The 21,145-nt window shown below is 49.9% G+C and overlaps 2 protein-coding genes across 2 annotated transcripts in view; one reads left to right on the top strand and one right to left on the bottom strand.

Annotated features, from left to right (window-relative positions):
* THAP8 (THAP domain containing 8) overlaps positions 1–21,145 on the top strand; it is a 160,417-nt gene that overhangs the window by 48,763 nt on the left and 90,509 nt on the right. The window lies entirely within an intron of this gene.
* Positions 3–7,203, bottom strand: CAPNS1 (calpain small subunit 1; the record flags this gene model as incomplete). The annotated part of the gene is given in 11 exon segments (NM_214318.2): positions 3–519; positions 1,198–1,256; positions 3,090–3,206; positions 3,321–3,399; positions 3,498–3,566; positions 4,380–4,444; positions 4,542–4,599; positions 4,754–4,843; positions 5,147–5,180; positions 6,088–6,308; positions 7,155–7,203. Coding segments are annotated over 10 exon segments (801 nt in total). The 3' UTR covers positions 3–492.

Genomic DNA, 21,145 nt, shown 5'->3' with positions numbered 1-21,145 from the left:
CTCAGGACAGCAGCAAGTAGGTGCATTTATTTCCTCCTGGGCCTGGCAGGCTGAGGGCAGAATACAGACAAAGGCACTGGGGCACGTGGGCCTGTCATGGCCTGGAGTTGGGCTGCCTGGGTGGTAACTGAATGGGTGTGCCAGGGAGTGAAGGGACTGGACTGATCCTCCCAGAACAGAGAGAAAGGCCCTTGGGGTGTGGAAGCAACAAAAATGTTGGGCTTGGCACTGGTGCAAGAGAGGGCTAATGGAGCGGGTATGAGATGGGTGCACGGGTGTGGGGTGACTGTCGGGGCAGGGCGTGCTGAAGCATGTTGGGCTCTGGCTGTTGACTGAGAATCTGGGTGCCAACGGCTGGGAGAACAGGAAGGAGTGTGGGTCCACAGAACCCACGAAGATGTGGCTGCGGATGAGATCAGCCCTGGGAGAGACCGAAGAGTCCAAGGTGACTCCCTCAGCGAGGCGACGAGGGGGCAGGTCTGGGGCTCCCGTTCAGGAATACATGGTCAGCTGCAGCCACTGGGGAGAGGAGGGTACGGAGGGTGAAGCGCAGGGCACCTCGCCATTCCAGCAGCCCCCCTCTGCCCGCGCCCAGGGATTGCTGGGAAAACGAGCTGGTACGTGGGGCTGAGAGGAGGGCCCGTGCTAGGTTCCCACATCCCAGGATAAGGGTTCTTTTTTTTTTGTCTTTTTCTAGGGGCGCTCCCACGTCATATGGAGGTTCCCAGGCTAGGGGTTGAATCAGAGCTGTAGCCTCGGCCTACACCACAGCCACAGCAACACCAGATCCGAACCACGTCTACGACCTGCACCGCAGTTCATGGCAACGCCGGATCCTTAACCCACTGAGCAAGGCCGGGGATCGAACTGGCAACCTCATGGTTCCTAGTCAGATTCGTTAACCACTGAGCCATGACGGGAACGCCTAAGAGTTCTTTTTTTTGCTTTTTTTTAAGGGCCTCATTTGAGGCGTATGGAAGTTCCCAGGCTAAGGGTCAAATCGGAGCTGCAGCTGCCGGTCACAGCCACAGCCACACAGGATCTGAGCCAACTCTGTGACCTACATCACAGCTCATGGCAACGCTGGATTCTTAACCCACTGATCAAGGCCAGGGATCGAACCAGCATCCTCATGGATACAAGTCGGGTTCATTTCCACTGAGCCATGGCAGGAACTCCAAGGACAGGGGTTCTTACCTCCTGGATGTTCACCTGGATTTGTCCAGTACCATCTTTGTCAAGAGATTTGAAGGCACCTGGAGAAAAGAAGGGTTGAAGGGATTGGCTTTTCGGATAAAAATATACTAATATATGGGAGGACGATAATAATAGCTCGAACTCTACTGAGTAATAAAGTGCTTTCCGTGTATTAACTCATTTAACCCAATTCTGTGAGATAAGCATCATTTTAAAATAAGGCACAGAGAAGTGAAGTGATGTGCCCCACATCACACAGCGAGAAAGTGAGGAAACAGGTTGGAACCCAGACTGTTACCTGCACACCCCTCATGAGCCTCTGCCCAAGCCTCAGCCTCCCACCCACCTCTAAGCTCCATGCCCTCCAGTTCTGGCCCGAGCAGCTACTGGAACGAGGCTCTGCACTTCCTACTCCTACGGGCTGGTGTGGTCCTCACTCCTGCCCTGACACTCAACCCCACATTCCCACTCAGAGCCAGACCGAGGCATCCACATTGCTGCTTCTCACTCACCACTCAGTTACCACCCTCGTGTCCACACAAGTGGGACCCTGACACTGCATTCATGCGGCATATGACCCCAGGCTAGGGGTCAAACTGGAGCTGTAGCCGCCGGCTTACGCCACAGCCACACCAGATCCGAGCCGCATCTGTGACCTACACCACAGCTCACGGCAACGCCAAATCCTTAACCATTGGGCCTGTCCTCATGGATGCGAGTCATGTTTGTTCCCGCTGAGTCATGATGGGAACTCCTCCACCGGAGATCTTACTGCATTGTTTTCCCTGAGTTCTGAGGAGTTGGGAGAGCTTCCTAAAGCTAAACCTGAGACCCTGTCCTTCCCTGGCCTAGAACCTGCTGGGCTCTCCACTGTCCCCGATAGTGTCTGAGCACTCCTTGCACTTGGCATTCACACCCCTGCCTGGCCTGACGATGCCCACTGCTCCTACTTGAAACCTAGGTTCCTTCTCTATAAAATGGGGACAGTAATTCCCACTTCACAGGGTTGGGTTGTGTGTGTGTGGGGTGTGTGTTTTGTTTTGTGTTTTGCTTTATTTTGTTTTGCATTTTAGGACCACACGTGCGGCATATAGAAGTTCCCAGGCTAGGGGTCGAATCAGAGCTGCAGCTGCTGGCTTACGCCACAGCCACAGCAATGCGGGATCCAAGCCATGCCTGTGACCTACACCACAGCTCACAGCAACACTGGATCCTTAACCCACTGAGCGAGGCCAGGGATTGAACCTGCATCCTCATGGATACTACTTAGGTTCGTTACTGCTGAGCCACAACGGAAACTCCCTCACAGGGCTGTCTTAAGGATTCAGTGCACAAACATTCACAAGAGCCCTCATGACCCAGCCCTCCCGACCCCTCCCTGACTTGTGTCTCCCCTTCCTTTTGAGTCCAACAAAAACCCAAAGCACCATCTTCTCTTCCTTCTGGGCTTTTGCACAGGCTGTTCCCATTCAACAATCAACCTCCTGGTGAGGTCGCTCCCCCTCATCCCTCAGGTCTCAGCTCACGTGTGCTCTCCTCCTGGAAGCCCTCCTTAACCCCTTAAGCTGCATCAGGTGCCTCATTACGTTTGAATAGTTGTGAGAGCTCCCCCAGCTACAAACCTCCACCCACTCTACCCTGAGCTTCCCCTCACGGCGCCCAGCACTCGCCTAGGCTTCCCCATCCCAGCCATAACCATGCCGAGCCCTCGCCGTGTGGCAATGTGCCTCTCCTCCTCTGGACTATGAGTGACATAAAGGCAGGATCTAAGATTCTTTCCGTCACTGCTGCGCCCCTCACAATGCCCATGCCAGGATCAGGCTCACAGGAGACCTGGCCAATGGAGGTTGGCCAAACCCCCTACCCAGGAAGAGAGCTGGGGTGTCACTCACGGAACATGGCATCCAGTCTGACCAGGCAGCTGATAAAGTTGTCAAAATCCATGTTCCCTCCCTCATCTGAGTAGCGTCGGATGATCATGCTGTAGAGATGCTCATTCAGGTGGAATCCTGAGAACAATTGATCTCTCAGTAGTGGGGACCCCATGACCCAACCCACTTCCGGCCCCAAACCAGCTCAGTCTGCCTCGCCAATCCCACCCCCGGCCCCACCACATTCCACACCTGCGGCTTCAAAGGCCCCTGGGAGTTCACTGCTGCCAATGGTCCCTGAACGGTCAACATCGAACTGTTTGTATATGGCCTGTGGGGACAAGAGCAGGGTTCGGCTGAGCCTCGGGGGGCATGGCCTCTCCATGGCTTGGGGGGCTTTGTGCTTTGAGTTTCAGAGGCCGCACACACCTGCCACTTTTTGATGTTGTTCCACAAGTACTTGAATTCCTCGAAGCCCAGCTTGCCGGTTGTGTCACTCTGGCAGGAGGGTGTTAAGAATACCTGTACCCAGATGTGCGCTGTATACCGTGTCTGTGATGATAATAACAGCCAAGCAGGGGAACCTGGGCTAAAATCCTAGTGCCTGTCTCATCCTAGTCATGTCACCTTGGGTGTGGCTTCATTTTTCATTTTGTCCATATTTTAGTTTATATTTGTAAATGATAAGGACTCTCTAAATAGAACCACTCAGGGAGTTCCCATAGTGGCGCAGTGGTTAACGAACCTGCCTAGGAACCATGAGGTTACGGGTTCGATCCCTAGCCTTGCTCAGTGGGTTAAGGATCTGGCATTGCCATGAGCTGTGGTGTAGGTCACAGACATGGCTCGGATCCTGCATTGCTATGGCTATGGTGTAGGCCGGCGGCTACAACCCCGATTAGACCCCTAGCCTAGGAACCTCCATGTGCCATGGGTGTGGCCCTAGAAAAGACAAAAAAACAAAAAAAAACCCATAACCACTCAGAATTCCTCATGTATAAAATTCTTCAAGGAGTTCCCGTTGTGGCTCAGCAGTAATAAACACAACTAGTATCCGTGAGGATTCGGATTTGATCGCTGGCCTTACTCGGTGGGTTAAGAATCTGGCATTGCCATGAGCTGTGGTGAAGGTCGAAGATATGGCTTGGATCCCATGTTGCCGTGGCGTAGGCCAGCAGCTGTAACTCCAATTCGACCCCTAGCCTGGGAACTTCCATATGCCACAGATGCAGCCCTAAACAGCAAAAAAAAAAAGGAAGGAAGGAAATCCCATCTTCACCAAGGCCTCCCCAAGACTGCCCTCAAGGATACATCCATCACAGCCACCATGCTGCGACATGTGTCAATGCCAAAACCATCAGTCTTCAGATCAGGGTCTGTGGGGAACAGGTTGAAAATCAGAGGTCAGAGATCACAGCTGCCCCAGCCACCATGCCCCTAAGCCTGCCCCATGTGTTGACGCCGGACACTCACGTCGGGTCACGACCTTGTTGAGAATGTTCATGAGTTCCGTGGCACTGACCTCCATGTCCTGAGGGGAAAAGTTAGGAATGGGTCGGGGTGACTGGAAGGGGTCTGTGCGTGTCATGAGGGAGGATGGGAACTTGAGGATTGTACACGTAAAGGGCAGCCCAAGGGAAGGCACCGGAGGATTCCGACAGGTCTGGGGACCCCAGGTTACTTACATCTCCAGCCAGCTGGGCAAAGAGCCTCCGAAACTGCCGGACCTCCTCACTCTCATTGGCCTCAATGTTGGAATAATGGGTGCGAGGGGGCTGCAGAAGGAGGAGATCTCAGAGCAGGAAGGGAGAGGGGTGTCCTGGCCAGGACAGCCCTAAATGGGAAAGTCAGAGTGGGCTGGGAGGTTGAGTGACCAGAGAATGAGAGGTGGCCAGTGATTAGGGAGCGGATACCACTAAGTTTGGGGACATGACAAGGGGGAGACTTCATGAGATAAATTTCATAAGGAGAGGTGTGGGGCTTTTTTCAGAGGGACAAGGACGGGTGCTGGAAAAGGCCTCCGAATGAGAAGGGGTCTCCGACTGCGAAGGGCGGCTTGAGTGCGAAGGGCGGCTTACCGGGGGCTCGGGGTTGTACTGCGCAGCCGCCTCACTGAAGGGAAACGGGAGAAGTTAGTGTAGAGCCAGGGGGCGGGGCCTCCAACTGGCAGCTCCAGCCCCACGACCCAGCCCACCAAGCCCCACCGCGTAGCCTGCCAGCCTACCTACCAGCTCCCTCCGCCTGCCTCATCAGTCTTTGCCCTCACCTGTCCCTATCCTTGCTGCCCTGGTTGTGCCCCCTACACAGTGGCGGATCTCTCAAAAGACAAAGCCCCTTCGAGGGCATACTTCCTAGAAGCCCGGCCCCAGCTTTCCCAGGGCCCACCTTCCTCAGGTCTCACCTGTCTAGGAACCTACTCCATCTCCACGGCTTCTGAACACTTGCGTCCTCCCAAGATCCCACCCCAGCTCCGTGAGTTCTCACTCCTTCAAGGGATCACATTCAGGGGCCAAAACTAACTAGGCCCCTACCGACCACCCGCCCTACCTCCCTCAGGACATTTTTCTATTTTAATCCAGCCAGTTCCTGGCCAGGCCCTGTCCCTTCAAGTCCTTTTCCCCTATCCCATTAAGCCTGGCCTTCTTCTGGGCACACCCCTGAACGCACCTACGAGGGCTATGCCGCGCCCCTAGGTAAGCTTTGCCCCAGTGAAGTGACACCCGGCTTCAGTAGCTCCGCCCCCTTAACGTTAGTCTCCAGGTTAGCGGAAGGAGGCTGCACCTGGCCATTAAGCCCCACCTGGCCCATCAAATTGTGTCTCCCACCACAGTCAAAACTACTCCCATATCAAGTCCCGCTCCCTGAACTCAATACAGTCGGCCTCCTCAAGGCCGGTCTGCTGGCCCAGACCAGCCCCAGCCTAATTAATGTTCCGGGTCCGGGTCTAAGTTACCCCATTCTATTCTTGCGGGACCAGCCTCCTCCTCCAGGCCCCGCCCCTCTGCAGGCCCCGCCTTACCTGATGGCGCTAATAACCCCGCCCAGGATGCGCATGGCAGTTCCGCCACCACCGCCGCCGCCTCCTCCGCCACCGCCGCCGCCACCGCCGCCTCCGGCCCCGCTGATCAGGCCTCCGAGCACATTCCCTAGGCCCCCGCCCAAGCCCCCGCCTCCCCCGCCGCCGCCGCCGCCACCCTTCAGGAACGAGTTAACCAGGAACATGGCTGTGACTCAAGATTCCTGAGGGGGAGAAAAAAGGAGTCAAGTTGCTGTCCCGTCCCTAAGCCCGCCCCTTCCCCCCCAAATACACGCATTTCTGGCTGCTGGACTGGGGGAAGTAATAAGAAGCCTCTGACTGGGGCTCGAGGGTTCATTCAGGATAGGGCCTGGGCTTCTGGGGGAGGGTGTCTCGGATGGGTGGCATAAAGTCGGATTATCTGGTTTGAAACCTCTTCCCGGTCCAAAGAGTCCATATCTGGCTCGAAGGACCCTGGACTGAGTATACGCATAGGCATCATTAAGCACCAGACACCAGCCAAGTCAAGTGGGGTTCTCGAGATGGGGGCCCCAAGCTGGCGCTCTAATCTGGGATTCAGAGCCCCAAAACTGATGTAGAGGTCTGGGGCGGATCAGGGCGTGGATCAGAAATTCTCTGCCTGGAGGCCCCAGGGCCAGGATTTAGGGAAGCCAGAATGTAAGCTTGCGGGTTTAGGTACAAACAGCAGCGAGATAACAGTGTCATTGCTGGGTCTGTGGGTTCGGGTCTAAGACTGTGGGTGTGAGCCCCGGGGTCCGAGATAACGGAGTCCCCATTAGAACTGAGATCGGATCTAGGATCGCGATTCTGGAGGCCGCACCCAGAGCTGAATTTACCGGCTACCTCTCAAATCCATGCTCCTACTTCAGAACCTGAGAGGGAGGGTGGAAGAGTCTCCGGGGCGGGATAACTGGGGCCAGACAGATCTAGGGGTTCGAACATGGGTCTGGGGGACTCCTGAGACCAAAATTGTAGGATCTCTATGGTTTTGGAGGCCGCCAGGGCCGGGCTTAGGGAGACCAGGGGGGAAGTCCGCACTGGGCGCTCACCGCCTCGTTCACGCGTCCGCGGGTCCGCTTCTCTGTGCAGCTCCTGGGCCTCCGGCTGCGTCCGGCTCCGCAGGGCGGGGCGGGTGACTCAGGCGGCCCGGGCAGGGTTAGGCTATGCAGGGCGGCCCGGGACGGATTCCGCGCGGTCCTAGAGCCGGTATTAAAACTGCGCAGGCGCCTGCTGGCCCCGCCCAGTGTAACAGGGTGCGGCTGCTGAGAATTCGCTGTGCGTTTCCTGAGCCGCAGTTCTGACGCCGCCCGGAGTTCATAGACTGGAAATCTTTCTCTACGCCTTTCGGTCCCCAATGCAGGCACTCGGGGACCAGGACTCCGAGGTGACCCGAACAGTCGCCAAGCCTAAATGTTGTAGTGTGAATTGTCGTCCCAAAGCCAAGCCTCCAGATGTTTTTGGTCTGCTCGGATAGGGATTCTTGGGACTCTTGGCACTTGTACCCTATCCTAGCCTTGTCGCGACAGACAGCGTCTGGAGACCCCGGATTTTGTTTTGCTCACAGTCTGAGGACAAGCGCCCTCATCTGTGTGGGGGGACCCTGCAGGCACAGCCCTGATGGCAGCCCAGTTACTCCCAGGAATGGGACTTCTTTGTTCCTCCACCTGCACCCCTTTACCCCCTGGGTCAGGGTCACCAGAATCATTTTACTTGGATGGACCAAAAAAAATCATTTTACCTGGTCTCAGTCTTCCAGTCTCTAAAGAGGGTCCAGACACTGGAAGAGGCTGGGGGCCACAGCCTGGTTTCTGAAGCTTGATGTTCCCAAGGTCAGGTGGTGGGCAGGGTGGGGAATGCAACTGAAAGGAAAAATGGCAACTGAAGCAACCCTTGGAGCCCTTTTGCTTGCTCTCTAGTTGCAACCTTCAACCTGTGAGCGCCCAGTACTCTTTCAAGGCTCCTTCAGGCACACTGGCTGGCTGTCCAGCCCTTAGCCTCTTCCTGGGAAGCTGGTTCAGCTGGAGTTTGAATCCTGACTTTGCCTCTTAATAATTTGGGGTCCCATAACAGTGATTTAAACAATGATTTTCTAATCTGTAAAATGCCAACAAGGGTTTCCATGTCCCCACTTCTAGGCCTCTACGAGAATTTTGTGGTAAATGTTTAGTAAACAGTAGCTGTTGGAGTTCCTCTTGTGGCTCAGTGGGTTAAGAACTCAACTAGCATCCATGAGGATGCGGGTTAGATCCCTGGCCTTGCTCAGTGGGTTAAGGATCTGGTGTTGCTGCAAGCTGTGGCATAGGTCATGGATGTGGCTCAGATCTGGGGTTGCTGTGGCCGTGGCGTAGGCCCGGAAACTTTCATATGCCATGGGCGCAGCCCTAAAAAGACAAAAAAAAAAAAAAAAGAAGAAGAAGAAGAAGAAGCTGTTAGCTTCTGTGTCTGTACCTGTGGTGTTCCCTCCTCCTGGAGGCCACCTGGGTCATCTCTTGTTCATCCTTAGATAATACTGATAAAAAAAATAACTGGGGAGTTCTTTTGTATGCATCAGATTGTCATCACAGCGGCCTGGGTCACTGCTGTGGTGTGGGTCCCATCCCTGACTCTGGAATTTCCACATGCTGCCAGCACGGCCAAAAAACAAAAACAAAACAAAGCAAAAAACTAACTGCCAAGCACCCTACTAAGTACCTTACATATATCGGCTCACATGTCCTCGTACCAGTCCTATGGGACGGATGCTATATGTTATCTCCATTTTACAAATAAGTAAACTGACTCTGGGTAAATTCCCTAGCCTGTACTCTTAAGCACTAACCTAATGCATTCTCTCTTCCGTAATGCAATGAATATTAACAAGATCGCAACAGACAGGAGTTCCTGTCATGGCTCAGTGTTTAACGGACCTGACTAGTATCCATGAAGACTCTGGTTCGATCCCTGGTCTCGCTCAGTAGGTTAAGGATCTGGCGTTGCCATGAACTGTGGTGTGGGTTGCAGACACGACTCTGATCCAGTGTTGCTGGTGGCTGTGGGTGTAGGCTGGCAGCGACAGCTCCAATTTGACCCCTAGCCTGAGAACCCCTTATGCTGTGAGTGTGGCCCTAAAAAGACCAAAAAAGAAAAAAAAAATCACAACAGAGAAAACTCCAGTCACAGCAATGCTTCCTGAAGGCTTGCCGGGGCTAATGCACAAGCCTTGTCTGTGAGGCAAGAACTAACAGGAGAGAAAATGGAAGCTCTGAAGGCAGGGTCACTTACCTGAGGTCACAGAAGGTGACAGGACCAGGTCTGAACCTGGACTTGGCTGATGCCAAAACTTCTGGTGATGACTAATCTGGATTCCCTTCTGACCACACCTCTTCCCCCCATCCTGCCCTGCCCACCCCCTCCAGAATGAGTAGCTTCCTTCTCTGCTTTCTCCAGGGCTCACTTGCTGCCAGGCCTTTGCGTGGGCTGTGCCTTCTACCTGGAACATTCCTACCTTTTTGGTCTGGTTTTGTAGCCAGTTGGACTTTAGACGTCAGCTCAGGAGTCACCTCTTCTAGGAAGTCCATCTGAACCTGAGACTATGTGAGGCTTGCAGTTATGGGCTTGTAATTTACACTTTCTCATTACACTCACTGCCAATTACAGTCATATAGTCCTCTCGGTCTGTCTCCCTGACCTCTTAACCCTGGCCAGCTCCAAATATTCGCACTTGGTCCCCCTTTCTAGCCTACTCGTGCTACAGTGGATCTCCCCCACACATGGCTTTGATTCCTTATTTACTTATTTAGCTTTCTAGGGCCGCACCCACAGCATATGGAGGTTTCCAGGCTAGGGGTCCAATCAGAGCTGTAGCTGCCGGCCTCCACCACAGCCACAGCAATTCAGGATCCCAGCTGTGTCTGTGACCTACACCACAGCTCACAGCAATGCCCGATCCTTAACCCACTGAGCGAGGCCAGGGATCAAACCTGCAACCTCATGGTTCCTAGTCAGATTCACTTGCGCTGTGTCACGAGAACTCCATTCATTTCCATCTTGAGACTATCAATACCCAAGTTTCTATCTTCAGCCCAGATATTTCTATCTCTGGGCTCCTACGTTCTGCAACCTATTCACTAGCCTAAGAGATGTCTCAAGCTTAACACATCTGAAGCAGAACTCCTGGAGTTTCCGTTGTGGCTCAGCGGGTTTAAGAATACAACATAGAAATTGACAGAATAGGAGTTCCTGTCGTGGTTCAGTGGTAACAAACCCAACTAGGATCCATGAAGATGCAGGTTCGATCCCTGGCCTTGCTCAATGGGCTTAATGATCCAGCATTGCCATAAGTTGTGGTATAGGTCATACACACGACTCAGATCTGGCGTTGCTGTGGCTGTGGCGTAGGCTGGCAGCTATAACTCAGATTTGTCTCCTAGCCTGGGAACTTCCATATGCCCCAGGTGTGGCCCTAAAAAGAAAAAAAAAAAGAAAAGTGCCAGAGTCAAGATTCGAACCCAGGAAGGCTGAGTTTTTAGCTCATGCTCTTAATAGTTAAAATTTGCTGCCTCGACAATGTTAATGTTATAATGCCACCAATTAATAAACTTCAAATAGTCGTAACTACCCTAGTTAATGCCTCCTGAGGGTTTGATGGGACCAGGCTGGAGTAACTGCATTACAGGCCTGTCTTGCAAGGCCTCTCACAACCCTCTGAGAAAGGAACTAACATGAAAGGAAGTGGAGGTTCAGTGAGGTGGAGTCCTTTGCCCAAGGGGATGGCAGAGCCAGGTATAAACACGGTTTATACCAGCATGGTTGATGCCAAATAGTTCTGTAATGATTAACCCAGTTTACTGTCCCTTCATTGCCCTCCCTTCACCGATGTATTAGTCAAGGTTTTCTAGAGAAAGAGAACCAACAGGATATATAGAGCAAAAGAGAAAGAAAAAAGATTTATTAAAAGGAAATGGCTCATACAATTATACAATTATGGAGGCTGAGAAGTCACATTATCTGCTCTCTGCAAGCTGGAGGGACAGGAAAACCGGTAGTTTTGTTCGTTTGTTTGTTTTGTCTTTTGTCCTTTTAGGGCCAATGGCATATAGAGGTTCCCAGGCTAGGGGTCTAATCGGACCTACAGCTGCCGGCCTATACCACAGGCACAGGAACACGGGATCCAAGCCGCGTCTGCAACCTACACCACAGCTCACAGCAAAGCTGGATCTTTAACCCACTGAGCGAGGCCAGAGATGGAACCCGCAACCTCATGGTTCCCAGTCGGAGTCGTTAACCACTGCGCCACCACGGGAACTCCAGGAAAGCCAGTAGTTTAAGTCCAGGTACAAGTCTGAGTGCAAAAGACTGACGTCCCAGCTCAGTAGTCAGGCAGAAGGTGAATTATTCCTTCTGAAACTGAGCAGGACCTTGGGTGGTCTTCAAGAGGACAGACGTCCCCCCTCTCCCAGGTCCCTTGCCTCTTGTTTGTAGAAAAGCTCTAGCCGGAGTTCCCCTCATGGCTCAGTGGTTAACAAATCTGACTGGGAACCATGAGGTTGCGGGTTCAATTCTTGGCCTTGCTCAGTGGGTTAAAGATCCAGCGTTGCTGTGAGCTGTGGTGTAGGTTGCAGATGCAGCTTGGACCACGCATTGCTGTGGCTGTGGTGTAGGCCGGTGGCTACAGCTCCGATTAGACCCCTAGTCTGGGAACCTCCATATGCTGCTGGAGCGGCTCTAGAAAAAGCAAAAAAAGAAAAGAAAAGAAAAGAAAAGCTCTAGCCTCCCAGGCCTTTTTCTAGTTCCAAAGAGCAAAATTAATCAGAGAAGTGAGCAAATGCATAAACAAAGGGAAACAGTCAAGCAAGGTAAAATAATAATAGATTAGCCATAAAACAAAGTCAAGGACCTTTAGCTGCTCCTCAAGGGCTATAGATAATATCTTGAGTCGTATCTTTGAGTTGTTTTCCAGGTACTGAGCACCTTGCCAGGGAGCAGAAGCGACCTGCATGATGACCATGAACGTCAGACTGGCTGGAGACTGAGAACCGATAATGCTGACCCCGTGACCTCATGCGGTTACTTCACCCCCCACCATTCAGAGAACGGTGCACCAGCTGATCACTTACCCTGAAACCCTCTCCCTCACTTTGTGTTTAAAACATTTCTCTGATAGAGTTGGAGTCTTTTGTGCATAACCTGCCCATTCTCCTTGTTTGGCCCTGCAATGAACGCTGTGGCTGTACTTTCACTCACAACTTGGTGTCAGTAGTTTGGCTTTGCTTATGCTGGGGTGAGCGGATCAAAGTTTGGCTCAGCAACACTTACTCAATGTTTCTGTTCTATTCAGACCCTCAAAGGATTGGATGACGTCGTCTCCCACGTTTCTGACACTGGGGAGAACCATCTGCTTTGCTTGGTCTACCAATTCAGATGCTAATCTCATCCAGGCACACCCAGAAATAAAATCTAGCCAAAACAAGTATCTGGGCACTCTGTATCCTAGTCAATGGGCACATAAAATTTACTCAACAGGAGTTCCTGTTGTGGTTCAGTGGTAACGAACCTGACTAGCATCCATGAGGACGCAGGTTCAATCCCTGGCCTTGCTCAGTGGGTTAAGGATCCGGTGTTGCTGTGAGCTGTGGTGCAGATCACAAATATGGCTCAGATGGCATGTGGATGTGGCGTAGGGCAGTAGCTGAAGCTCCGATTCGACCTCCATATACTGTAGGTGTGGCCGTAAAAAAAAAGGAAAGAAAGAAAGAAAAGTAAAAAAAGATTTGAGATCTACGTGGCTTCCTCTTGAAAATGAGTGGGCTTGTAATCACTTTGATCAATAGACAGCAGCAGAAGTTGTGGAACTCAAGCCATAGCATATTAGCTCAAACACAAAACCTGAAGCTAATGGACAAAACCTGAAGCTGTCGCTGGTGACAAGAACAGCTCTCTTCTCATAAAGCAGTAACCTGCCCTAGAAAGCTCTCCTTTTGTCAGTAAAGGGATGGTTTACTCAAGCAGACTCTTATCAGGAATGAGGAGAGTTTCAGACCCCTGGATAATCGGTAAAACCACACCACCCTTTCCCCTACTCTTGGCTATAAAAAGAAACAGACAACTTCTTGGGGTCGGCTCTCCCTGAGCATCAGGAAGCTGTCCTGCTGTGCCAGCAGCATTTCTTATCTCAATAATCTCATCTCTCTTCTCATTCCACTCTGTGTCCGGAAATTCTTCCTCCGACCCACGTTAGGACGCGACAGAAGTGATACTATCTGACTTCCAAGGCTGGGTCAGAAAAGGCCATGCAGGGAGTTCCCATCCTGACTCAGTGGAAACGAATCTGACTAGGATCCATGAGGATGCGGGTTTGATCCCTGGCCTCAGTAGGTCAAGGATCTGGCATTGCCGTGAGCTGTGGTCGCAGATACGGCTCAGATCTGGCACTGCTGTGGCTGTGGGGTAGGCTGGCAACTATAGGTCTGATTCGACCCCTAGCCTGGGAAACTTCATAAGCTGTGAGTGCAGCCCTAAAAAGCAAAAAAAAAAAAAAAAAAAAAAAAAAAAAAAGAAAGAAAAAGAAAAAGAAAAGGCCATGAAGCTTTTGCCTGGTTCTCCAAGAACATTTTGGAGAAAGCCAGACATCATGCAAAAAGTCCAACTACCCTGGGACAGCCATTATGGAAAGAGCATGTGAGGTGCTGTAGTCCCTGCTGAGCTCCCAGCCAAAAGCCAGGGTCACTGTCAGCCAGGCAGCTGAGTCACTTTGGACATCCAGCCTCAGAAAGCCTTGAGATGATTCCAGCCCCAGTCAACTTCTGACTCAAACACAGGAGAGGTCCTAAGCCAATGTCCCAAGTTCCTGATCTACACAAACAGGAAAACTACAGTGGCTGTTTTAACTTACGGAGGCTTAGGTAAAATTTATTGCAATTATTGGAGTTCCCTGGTGGTGCAGCAGGTTAAGGATCCAGCATTGTCACTGCTGTGCCTCAGGTTCAATCCCTGGCCCAAGAACTGCTGCCTGCTACAGGTGGGGCTAAAATAAAAACTTAATGCAGTTATAACTGGGACACAAGTACATTAGGTAGACGTTGCTGTTAACAAATTAAAATTTATTTGTTCGTTTGTTTTTTAGGTGGCACCTGCAGCATCTGGAAGTTCCCAGGCCAGAGGTCAAATGAGAGCTATAGCTGCCGGTCCACACCACAGCAATGCAGGATCTGAGCTTCATTTGTGACCTACACCGCAGCTCATGGCAACACGGCTTAAGCCACTGAGCAAGGCCAGGGATTGAAACTGCATTCTCATGGATAGTAGTCAGGTTCTTAACCTGCTAAGTCACAATGGGACCTCCTAAAACCAAAATTTCATAGCTTAAAGCAATATTTATTATCTCACACTTTCTATGGATCAGGAACTCAGGAGTTCCTACTCCTGTCTAGCTCACAGCTCTGGTGGCAGGAAGCCACTCTTGGCAGGCCTTAGCTTCTCATCTATAGGAGTGTTTGAGTTTTGTCACATATGGACAGCAGGCTTTTCTCAGAGCCAGTAATCCCAGAGAGAGAGCAGGACAAAGATACAATGCCCTTTTTTTATGGCCACACTCATGACATAGGAAGTTCCTAGGCTAGGGATTAAATCTGAACTGCAGCTGTGACCTATGCCACTGCACTCAGCCAGGGATCCAACTTGCACCTCGACAGCAACCCAAGCTGCTGCAGTGGGATTCTTAACCCACTATGCCACAGAGAGAACTCGGATGCAATGCCTTTTATGAGCTGACCTTAGAAGTCCCACATGAGGGAGTTCCCGTCATGGTACAGTGGTTAACGAATCCGACTAGGAACCATGAGGTTGTGGGTTCGGTCCCTGCCCTTGCTCAGTGGGTTAACGATCTGGCGTTGCCATGAGCTGTGGTGTAGGTTGCAGACGCGGCTTGGATCCCGCGTTGCTGTGGCTCTGGCTTAGGCCGGCGGCTACAGCTCTGATTCGACCCCTAGCCTGGGAACCTCCATATGCCACAGGAGTGGCCCAAGGAAATAGCAAAAAAAAAAAAAAAAAAAAGACCAAAAAAAAAAAAATAGTCCCACATCATTACTTCTGCCATGTTCTGTTTGTTAGCAGGAAGGCACTAAGACCAGCCCACACTCAATGGGAAGGCTCTTAAAAAAAGAGAGCCATCGGAGTTTCTGTCACGGCTCAGTGGTTAACGAATCCAACTAGGAACTATGAGGTTGCAGGTTCAATCCCTGGCCTTGCTCAGTGGGCTAAGGGTCTGGTGTTGCTGTGAGCTGTGGTGTAGGTCACAGATGGGGCTTGGATCCCGAGTTGCTATGGTTGTGGCGTAGGTTGTCGGCTACAGCTCCGATTAGACTCCTAGCCTGGGAATCTCCATATGCCGCTGTGAGACCCTAAAAAAGACAAAAGGACAAAAAAAAAAAAAAAAAAAAAAAAAAGAGAGAGAGAGAGAGAGGCATCAAAGAATTTGTGGACATATTTTATCTATTTATTTATTCTCTCTCTCTCTCTTTTTAAATTTCAGCCGCACCTGCAGCATATGGAAGGTCCCAGGCCAGGGAATGAATCAGAGCTGCAGGCCTACTCCACAGCCACCAGAGCACCAGATCCAAGCTGTATCTGCGACCAACACCACATCTTGTGGCAACACCAGATCCTTAATCCACTGAGTGAGGCCAGGTATGGAACTCATTTCCTCACGGAGACAGTGCTGGGTTCTTAACCCACTGAGCCACATTGGGAACTCCCTATTTATCCCTTTTTAATTTTTGGGGGGGGAGCTTTTGTCTTTTTAGGGCTGCACCTGTGGCATATGAAGGTTCCCAGGCTGAGGGTCAAATCAGAGCTGCAGCTGCCGACCTACGCCACAGCCACAGCAAGCAGATTCTTAACCCATTGAGCAAGACCAGGGATTGAACCCACGTCCTCATGTATACTAGTTGGGTTCACCAACAACTGAGCCACAGTGGGAACTCCTATTTAACCCTTTTTAGAACTGAAATATAGTTGAATGGGACATCTAAGTGGATAACAGGTGCTCCCGTGGCTGGGAAGGTCTGGTCTTAGCAGCTGTGCACTTTGTGGGTGCAGGCACATGGAGGCTGAGCTAGAGTCTAGGCTGCTTCCATAGCTCCCACAACTGTCCAGGTGCATCACTGCTGCAGTCCTGGTACCTGACTTCAGTGGATCTTAGCCAGCGGATCTTCACTGGTGGCTTTGTGAACACAGCACCAAAAGGGGCCCTGGGGCTGACAGCCTGATATCCCATAATGCAGGCAGGGCCGAAAACAGTGCCCACACAAGGGGTGACAGGTGACATTACAGACAGCACTCTCTGGTGGCCAGCTCTGGTGGAGGAATACCCTGTGTGTCTCCTCTCCCCAAGAGGGCTCCAACCCCAAGCACCTCATGCCGCAGCTCAGAAATGATCCAGGGGCTTCTACCCCAACAACTAAGGAGCAGACCCTGCTCCCCAGCAGGGGTAGGAAAAGAGCAAAGAGCAAAGAAGAGGCCCCACTCAACATCCAGTGCAGGCTTTGATCACCACACCAGTCACCACACTAGTCCCCTTATCAAGGGGATAACAGCAGCACACACTGAGGAAAGAGATGCCAGGCACTCACACTAAAAATAGCCCTCACACCAAAAATATTAAATACAAAAAAAAATGGAGTTTCTGTGTAGGAACCATGAGGTTGTGGGTTCAATCCCTGGCCTCAGTCAGTGAGTTAAGGATTTGGCATTGCCATGAGCTGTGAGGTAGGTCATAGGCGGGCTCAGAGCCTGCGATGCTGTAGCTGTGGTGTAGGCTGGTAGCTGTGGCTCCAATTTGACCCCTAGCCTGGGAACCTTCGTATGCCATGGATACAGCCCTAAAAAGACAAAAAAAAAAAACCCAAGACCACAGTAGGTGACAGAGACAATGCTGAAGAGTCCACACAAAGACACAAAGACTACTAAAACTGATAAGTGAATTCAGCAAGGTAGCAAGCTATAAAATTAACATACAAAAATTGGTTGCATTTCTTTCTTTACACTAACAATGAGATATCAGAAAGGGAATGTAATAAAAAAACCCACAAAGCAATACCTTTTTTTTTTTTTTGGTCTTTTTTTGGTCATTGCTTGGGCCGCTTCCACGGCACATGGAGGTTCCCAGGCTAGAGGTCGAATTGGAGCTGTAGCTGCCAGCCTACGCCAGAGCCACAGCAACGCAAGATGCGAACCGTGTCTGCAACCTACACCACAGCTCACGGCAACACCAGATCCTTAACCCACTGAGCAAGGCCAGGGATCGGACCCACAACGTCATGGTTCCTAGTTGGATTTGTTAACCACTGAGCCACGACCAGGAACTCCAAAACAATACCTTTTAAAATCACATCCAAGAATACGCAGGAATAAACCTGACCAAGGAGGTGAAAGACTTCTATTCTGAGAGCAATAAAACATTAATAAAGGAAACTGAAAATGATTCAAAGAAACAGAAAGATATCCCATGAGCCTGAATTGGAAGAATTAATATCGTTAAAATGGCCATCATAGTAGTCAAAGAAATCTACAGATCTGATGTGCTCTCTATCAAATTATCCATGACATTTTTTACAGAACTAGAACAAGTAATCCTAAAATTTATCTGGAACTACAAAAAACCCAGAATTGCCAAAGTAATCCTGAAGAAAAAGAACAAAGCAAGACGAAAAATGGGACTTCAGACAACACTACAAAGTTACCATAATCAGTACAGCATAGTACTGGCACAAAAACAGACATATGGATCAGTGGAACAGAAGCAAGAACCTGGAAATTAACTCACACATCTATAGTCAATTAATCTTTGACAAAAGAGGCAAGAATATACAATGGAAAAAAAGACTCTTCAGGAAGTGGCGCTGGGAAAGTTAGACAGCTGCATGTAAATCAATAAAGTTAGAACACTTCCTCACATCATACACAAAAATAAACTCAAAATGGCTTCAAGACTTAATATAAGACCTGACACCATAAGACTCTTAGAAGTGAACACAGGCAAAGCATTCTCTGACATAAATTGTACCAATGTTTTCTTAGGCCAGTCTTCCAAGGCAATAAAATAAAAGCAAGAATAAACAAACGGGACCTAATCAAACTTGCAAGCTTTTGCACAGCAAAGGAAGCCATAAATAAAACAAAAAGACAACCTTTGGACTGGGAGAAAATATTTTCAGGAGTTCCCGTCGTGGCTTAGCGGTTAATGAATCTGACTAGGAACCCTGAGGTTTCGGGTTTGATCCATGGCCTCGCTCAGTGGGTTAAGGATCTGGTGTTGCTGTCAGCTGTGGTGTAGGTTGCAGACGTGACTTGGATCCTGCATTGCTGTGGCTCTGGCATAGGCTGGCTGCTATAGCTCCCACTAGACCCCTAGCCTGGGAACCTCCATATGCCATGGGTACGGCCTTAGAAAAAGACAAAAAAAAAAAAAAAAATTCAAATGATGCTACTGACAAGGGCTTAATTTCCAAAATATGCAAACAACTTCTACAACTCAACAATAAAAAAACAAATAACTCAATTGAAAAATGGACAGAAAACCTAAATATACATGTTTCTCAAAGGAAGATATCTAATTTTTTTTTTTTTTTTTGTCTTTTTGCTATTTCTTTGGGCCGCTCCCGAGGCATATGGAGGTTCCCAGGCTAGGGGTCGAATCAGAGCTGTAGCCACTGGCCTACACCAGAGCCACAGCAACTCAGGATCCGAGCCGCATCTGCAACCTACACCACAGCTCACGGCAACGCCGGATCATTAACCCACTGAGCAAGGGCACAGGGACCGAACCCACAACCTCATGGTTCCTAGTCGGATTCGTTAACCACTGCGCCACGACGGGAACTCCAAAGGAAGACATCTAGAGGGCCAACAGACACATGAAAAGATGCTCAACATCATTAATTATTAGAGAAATGCAAATGAAAACTACTATGTGCTACCACCTCCGGTCAGGATGAACACCATTAAAAAGTCTACAAATAGGAGTTCCCTGGTGGTCTAGTGGTTAGGACTCAATGCTTTCATTGCTGTGATCCAGGTTCAATCCCTGGTCTGGAAACTGAGACCCCACATCAAACTGCTACACACCAAAAAAAAAAAAAAAAAAAAAAAATTCAGAGTTCCCTTGTGGTGCAGTGGGTTAAGGATCCAGCGTGTTCACTGCAATGGGACAGGTCTCCACTGTGGCTCAGGTTCGATCCCTGGCCTTGGATCCAGCCCACTGGGCCCAAGTAGAGAAGTGAGCTTTGTGTTGTCACATATCCCAATGTGGCAGAAGCCAGCAATCAGTATTGTCACAGGGAATGTTTGGACTTTTCAACAATGGGGGTACCTGGAGTTTTCAAACAATAGGGATACCTGGGCATCCTTGAGAACTTCTCAGGGGGTCTTTGAAGTTAAAACCATTTTCCTAATAATACTAAGACTTTTCCCCCTTTCCCACTCTTATTCTTTCATGAGTTTAAAGGGTTTTCCTGAAATTATATGCTAATATTCAATAGTTTGCATGCAGAAGCACATATGAGAATCCTTATTCCACTGAGCTATGAGGGAACTCCTCAAAACAGTTATTCTTTGTAAAAAAAAGTTTGTTAATATTGTTAACATGTAATAGTTTATTATTTTTTAAATGAATGTTTAATACTTTCAATTTCCAATGTGGTAAATCTCTACAGCTATAACCCTCATAAACAAAAACTCTTTGAGGTCCTCAATAATTTTTAAGAATGTGAAGAGGTCCTGAGTCACAAGTTTGAGAGCCTCTGGTCTAAATGTCAGCTATCATTGCAGTACCTGTAAGCTGAGGTGAAGAGTTGCCTCTTGAGTTTAGCAACAAGGAAGGGCTTTAGCAATAAAAAGACGGTTTTGTTTGTGTGGAGTTAGAAGGAGAGGGTTGCAGGGAGGACAGTATAGACAGCTCTTTCCTGAAGGGTAGCTGTGGTTTTTATATTGTATGGATCAGGCTGACAACACAATAATCCAACATTGGATCTTAACATCACAAAAAGACAACCAGATGGTACATGCCTCCTGATGGAAAAACCCAACACCACCCATAAAGTACATTTATCCTAAAATTGAACCTGGATCTGATCCAGTTTTTGGATCAACCAGTTTGTAGGATACATAGGGATAGAGAAATATATTAAAGGACAGCAAGGGCTACAACTAGCCAAATTAGATGGTTGGAAATCCCACAGGAAAATGGAGAAGAAAGGGAATTGTTGTAGAATAATAGACGTAGAGCGGTATCAGCCAAACGCTGTGCACGAACCCTATTTGGACTGATTAGAACATGACAACAGTAAAAAAACACGGAACAAACCGAGGACTTCTGAACACTGACCGTATATTAGATGATACTAAAGAATTACTGCAATTTTTGTTAGGTGTGATGAGGACCCCTTATCTTTTAGAGATACGTAAAAACAGAACCATTTCTGGATGACATGATACGTTGCCTGAAATATGATTTAAAATAAGGGGAGGGGGGAGAATAGGAGGAGAACCAGAAAAACTGAACATTAGCCACACGTTGAGAATTACTGAAGCTGGTTGATAAGTAAGAGGGGAAAAACGGCTATTTTTTTTCCCTTTAAAATGGGAGCCTTGACCCAGCTAAGAGTTGACCAGGAGCCCGAGAGAGTGGCCAGTTGAAATGCAGGAAAGCAGGAGGTAGGGAAGATGAGCTACCCGGCCCGTGGAAGGAAGCGAGATCATTGGGTTCTTTTACAGCCAAGTCAGCTCTAGCGCCCCCGACTCCAGGACACTGGCTCTCACTTTCTGATTCAGCCGTGACCCGTTCGCCCGGCCTCCCCGCGCCTGCGCACGCCTGCCCTCTGCGGGGGAGCCAAACCCCTTGACCCCACAGTTCCCCCAGAGGAAGGCAGTTAAAACGTCCACTTCTATTTACACTTGACCTAGGGGAGAATGAGGGTGTCGCATAGTTTCCTGGGAAATGTAGTTTGCGGGTCAAGCTGGGCGACTCCGCCCAACTCCAGCGAAACCACGCGTCTCACAAGGCACC

This window comes from Sus scrofa, chromosome 6, assembly GCF_054392235.1.
Source record: "Sus scrofa isolate SSC_HxYL_T2T_F1_AM1 chromosome 6, Sscrofa_HxYL_maternal_Yorkshire_Landrace_v2.0, whole genome shotgun sequence".
Taxonomy (NCBI): domain Eukaryota; kingdom Metazoa; phylum Chordata; class Mammalia; order Artiodactyla; family Suidae; genus Sus; species Sus scrofa.
Note: the sequence above shows the minus strand (reverse complement) of the source record. Positions and strands in the feature narration are given on the sequence as shown.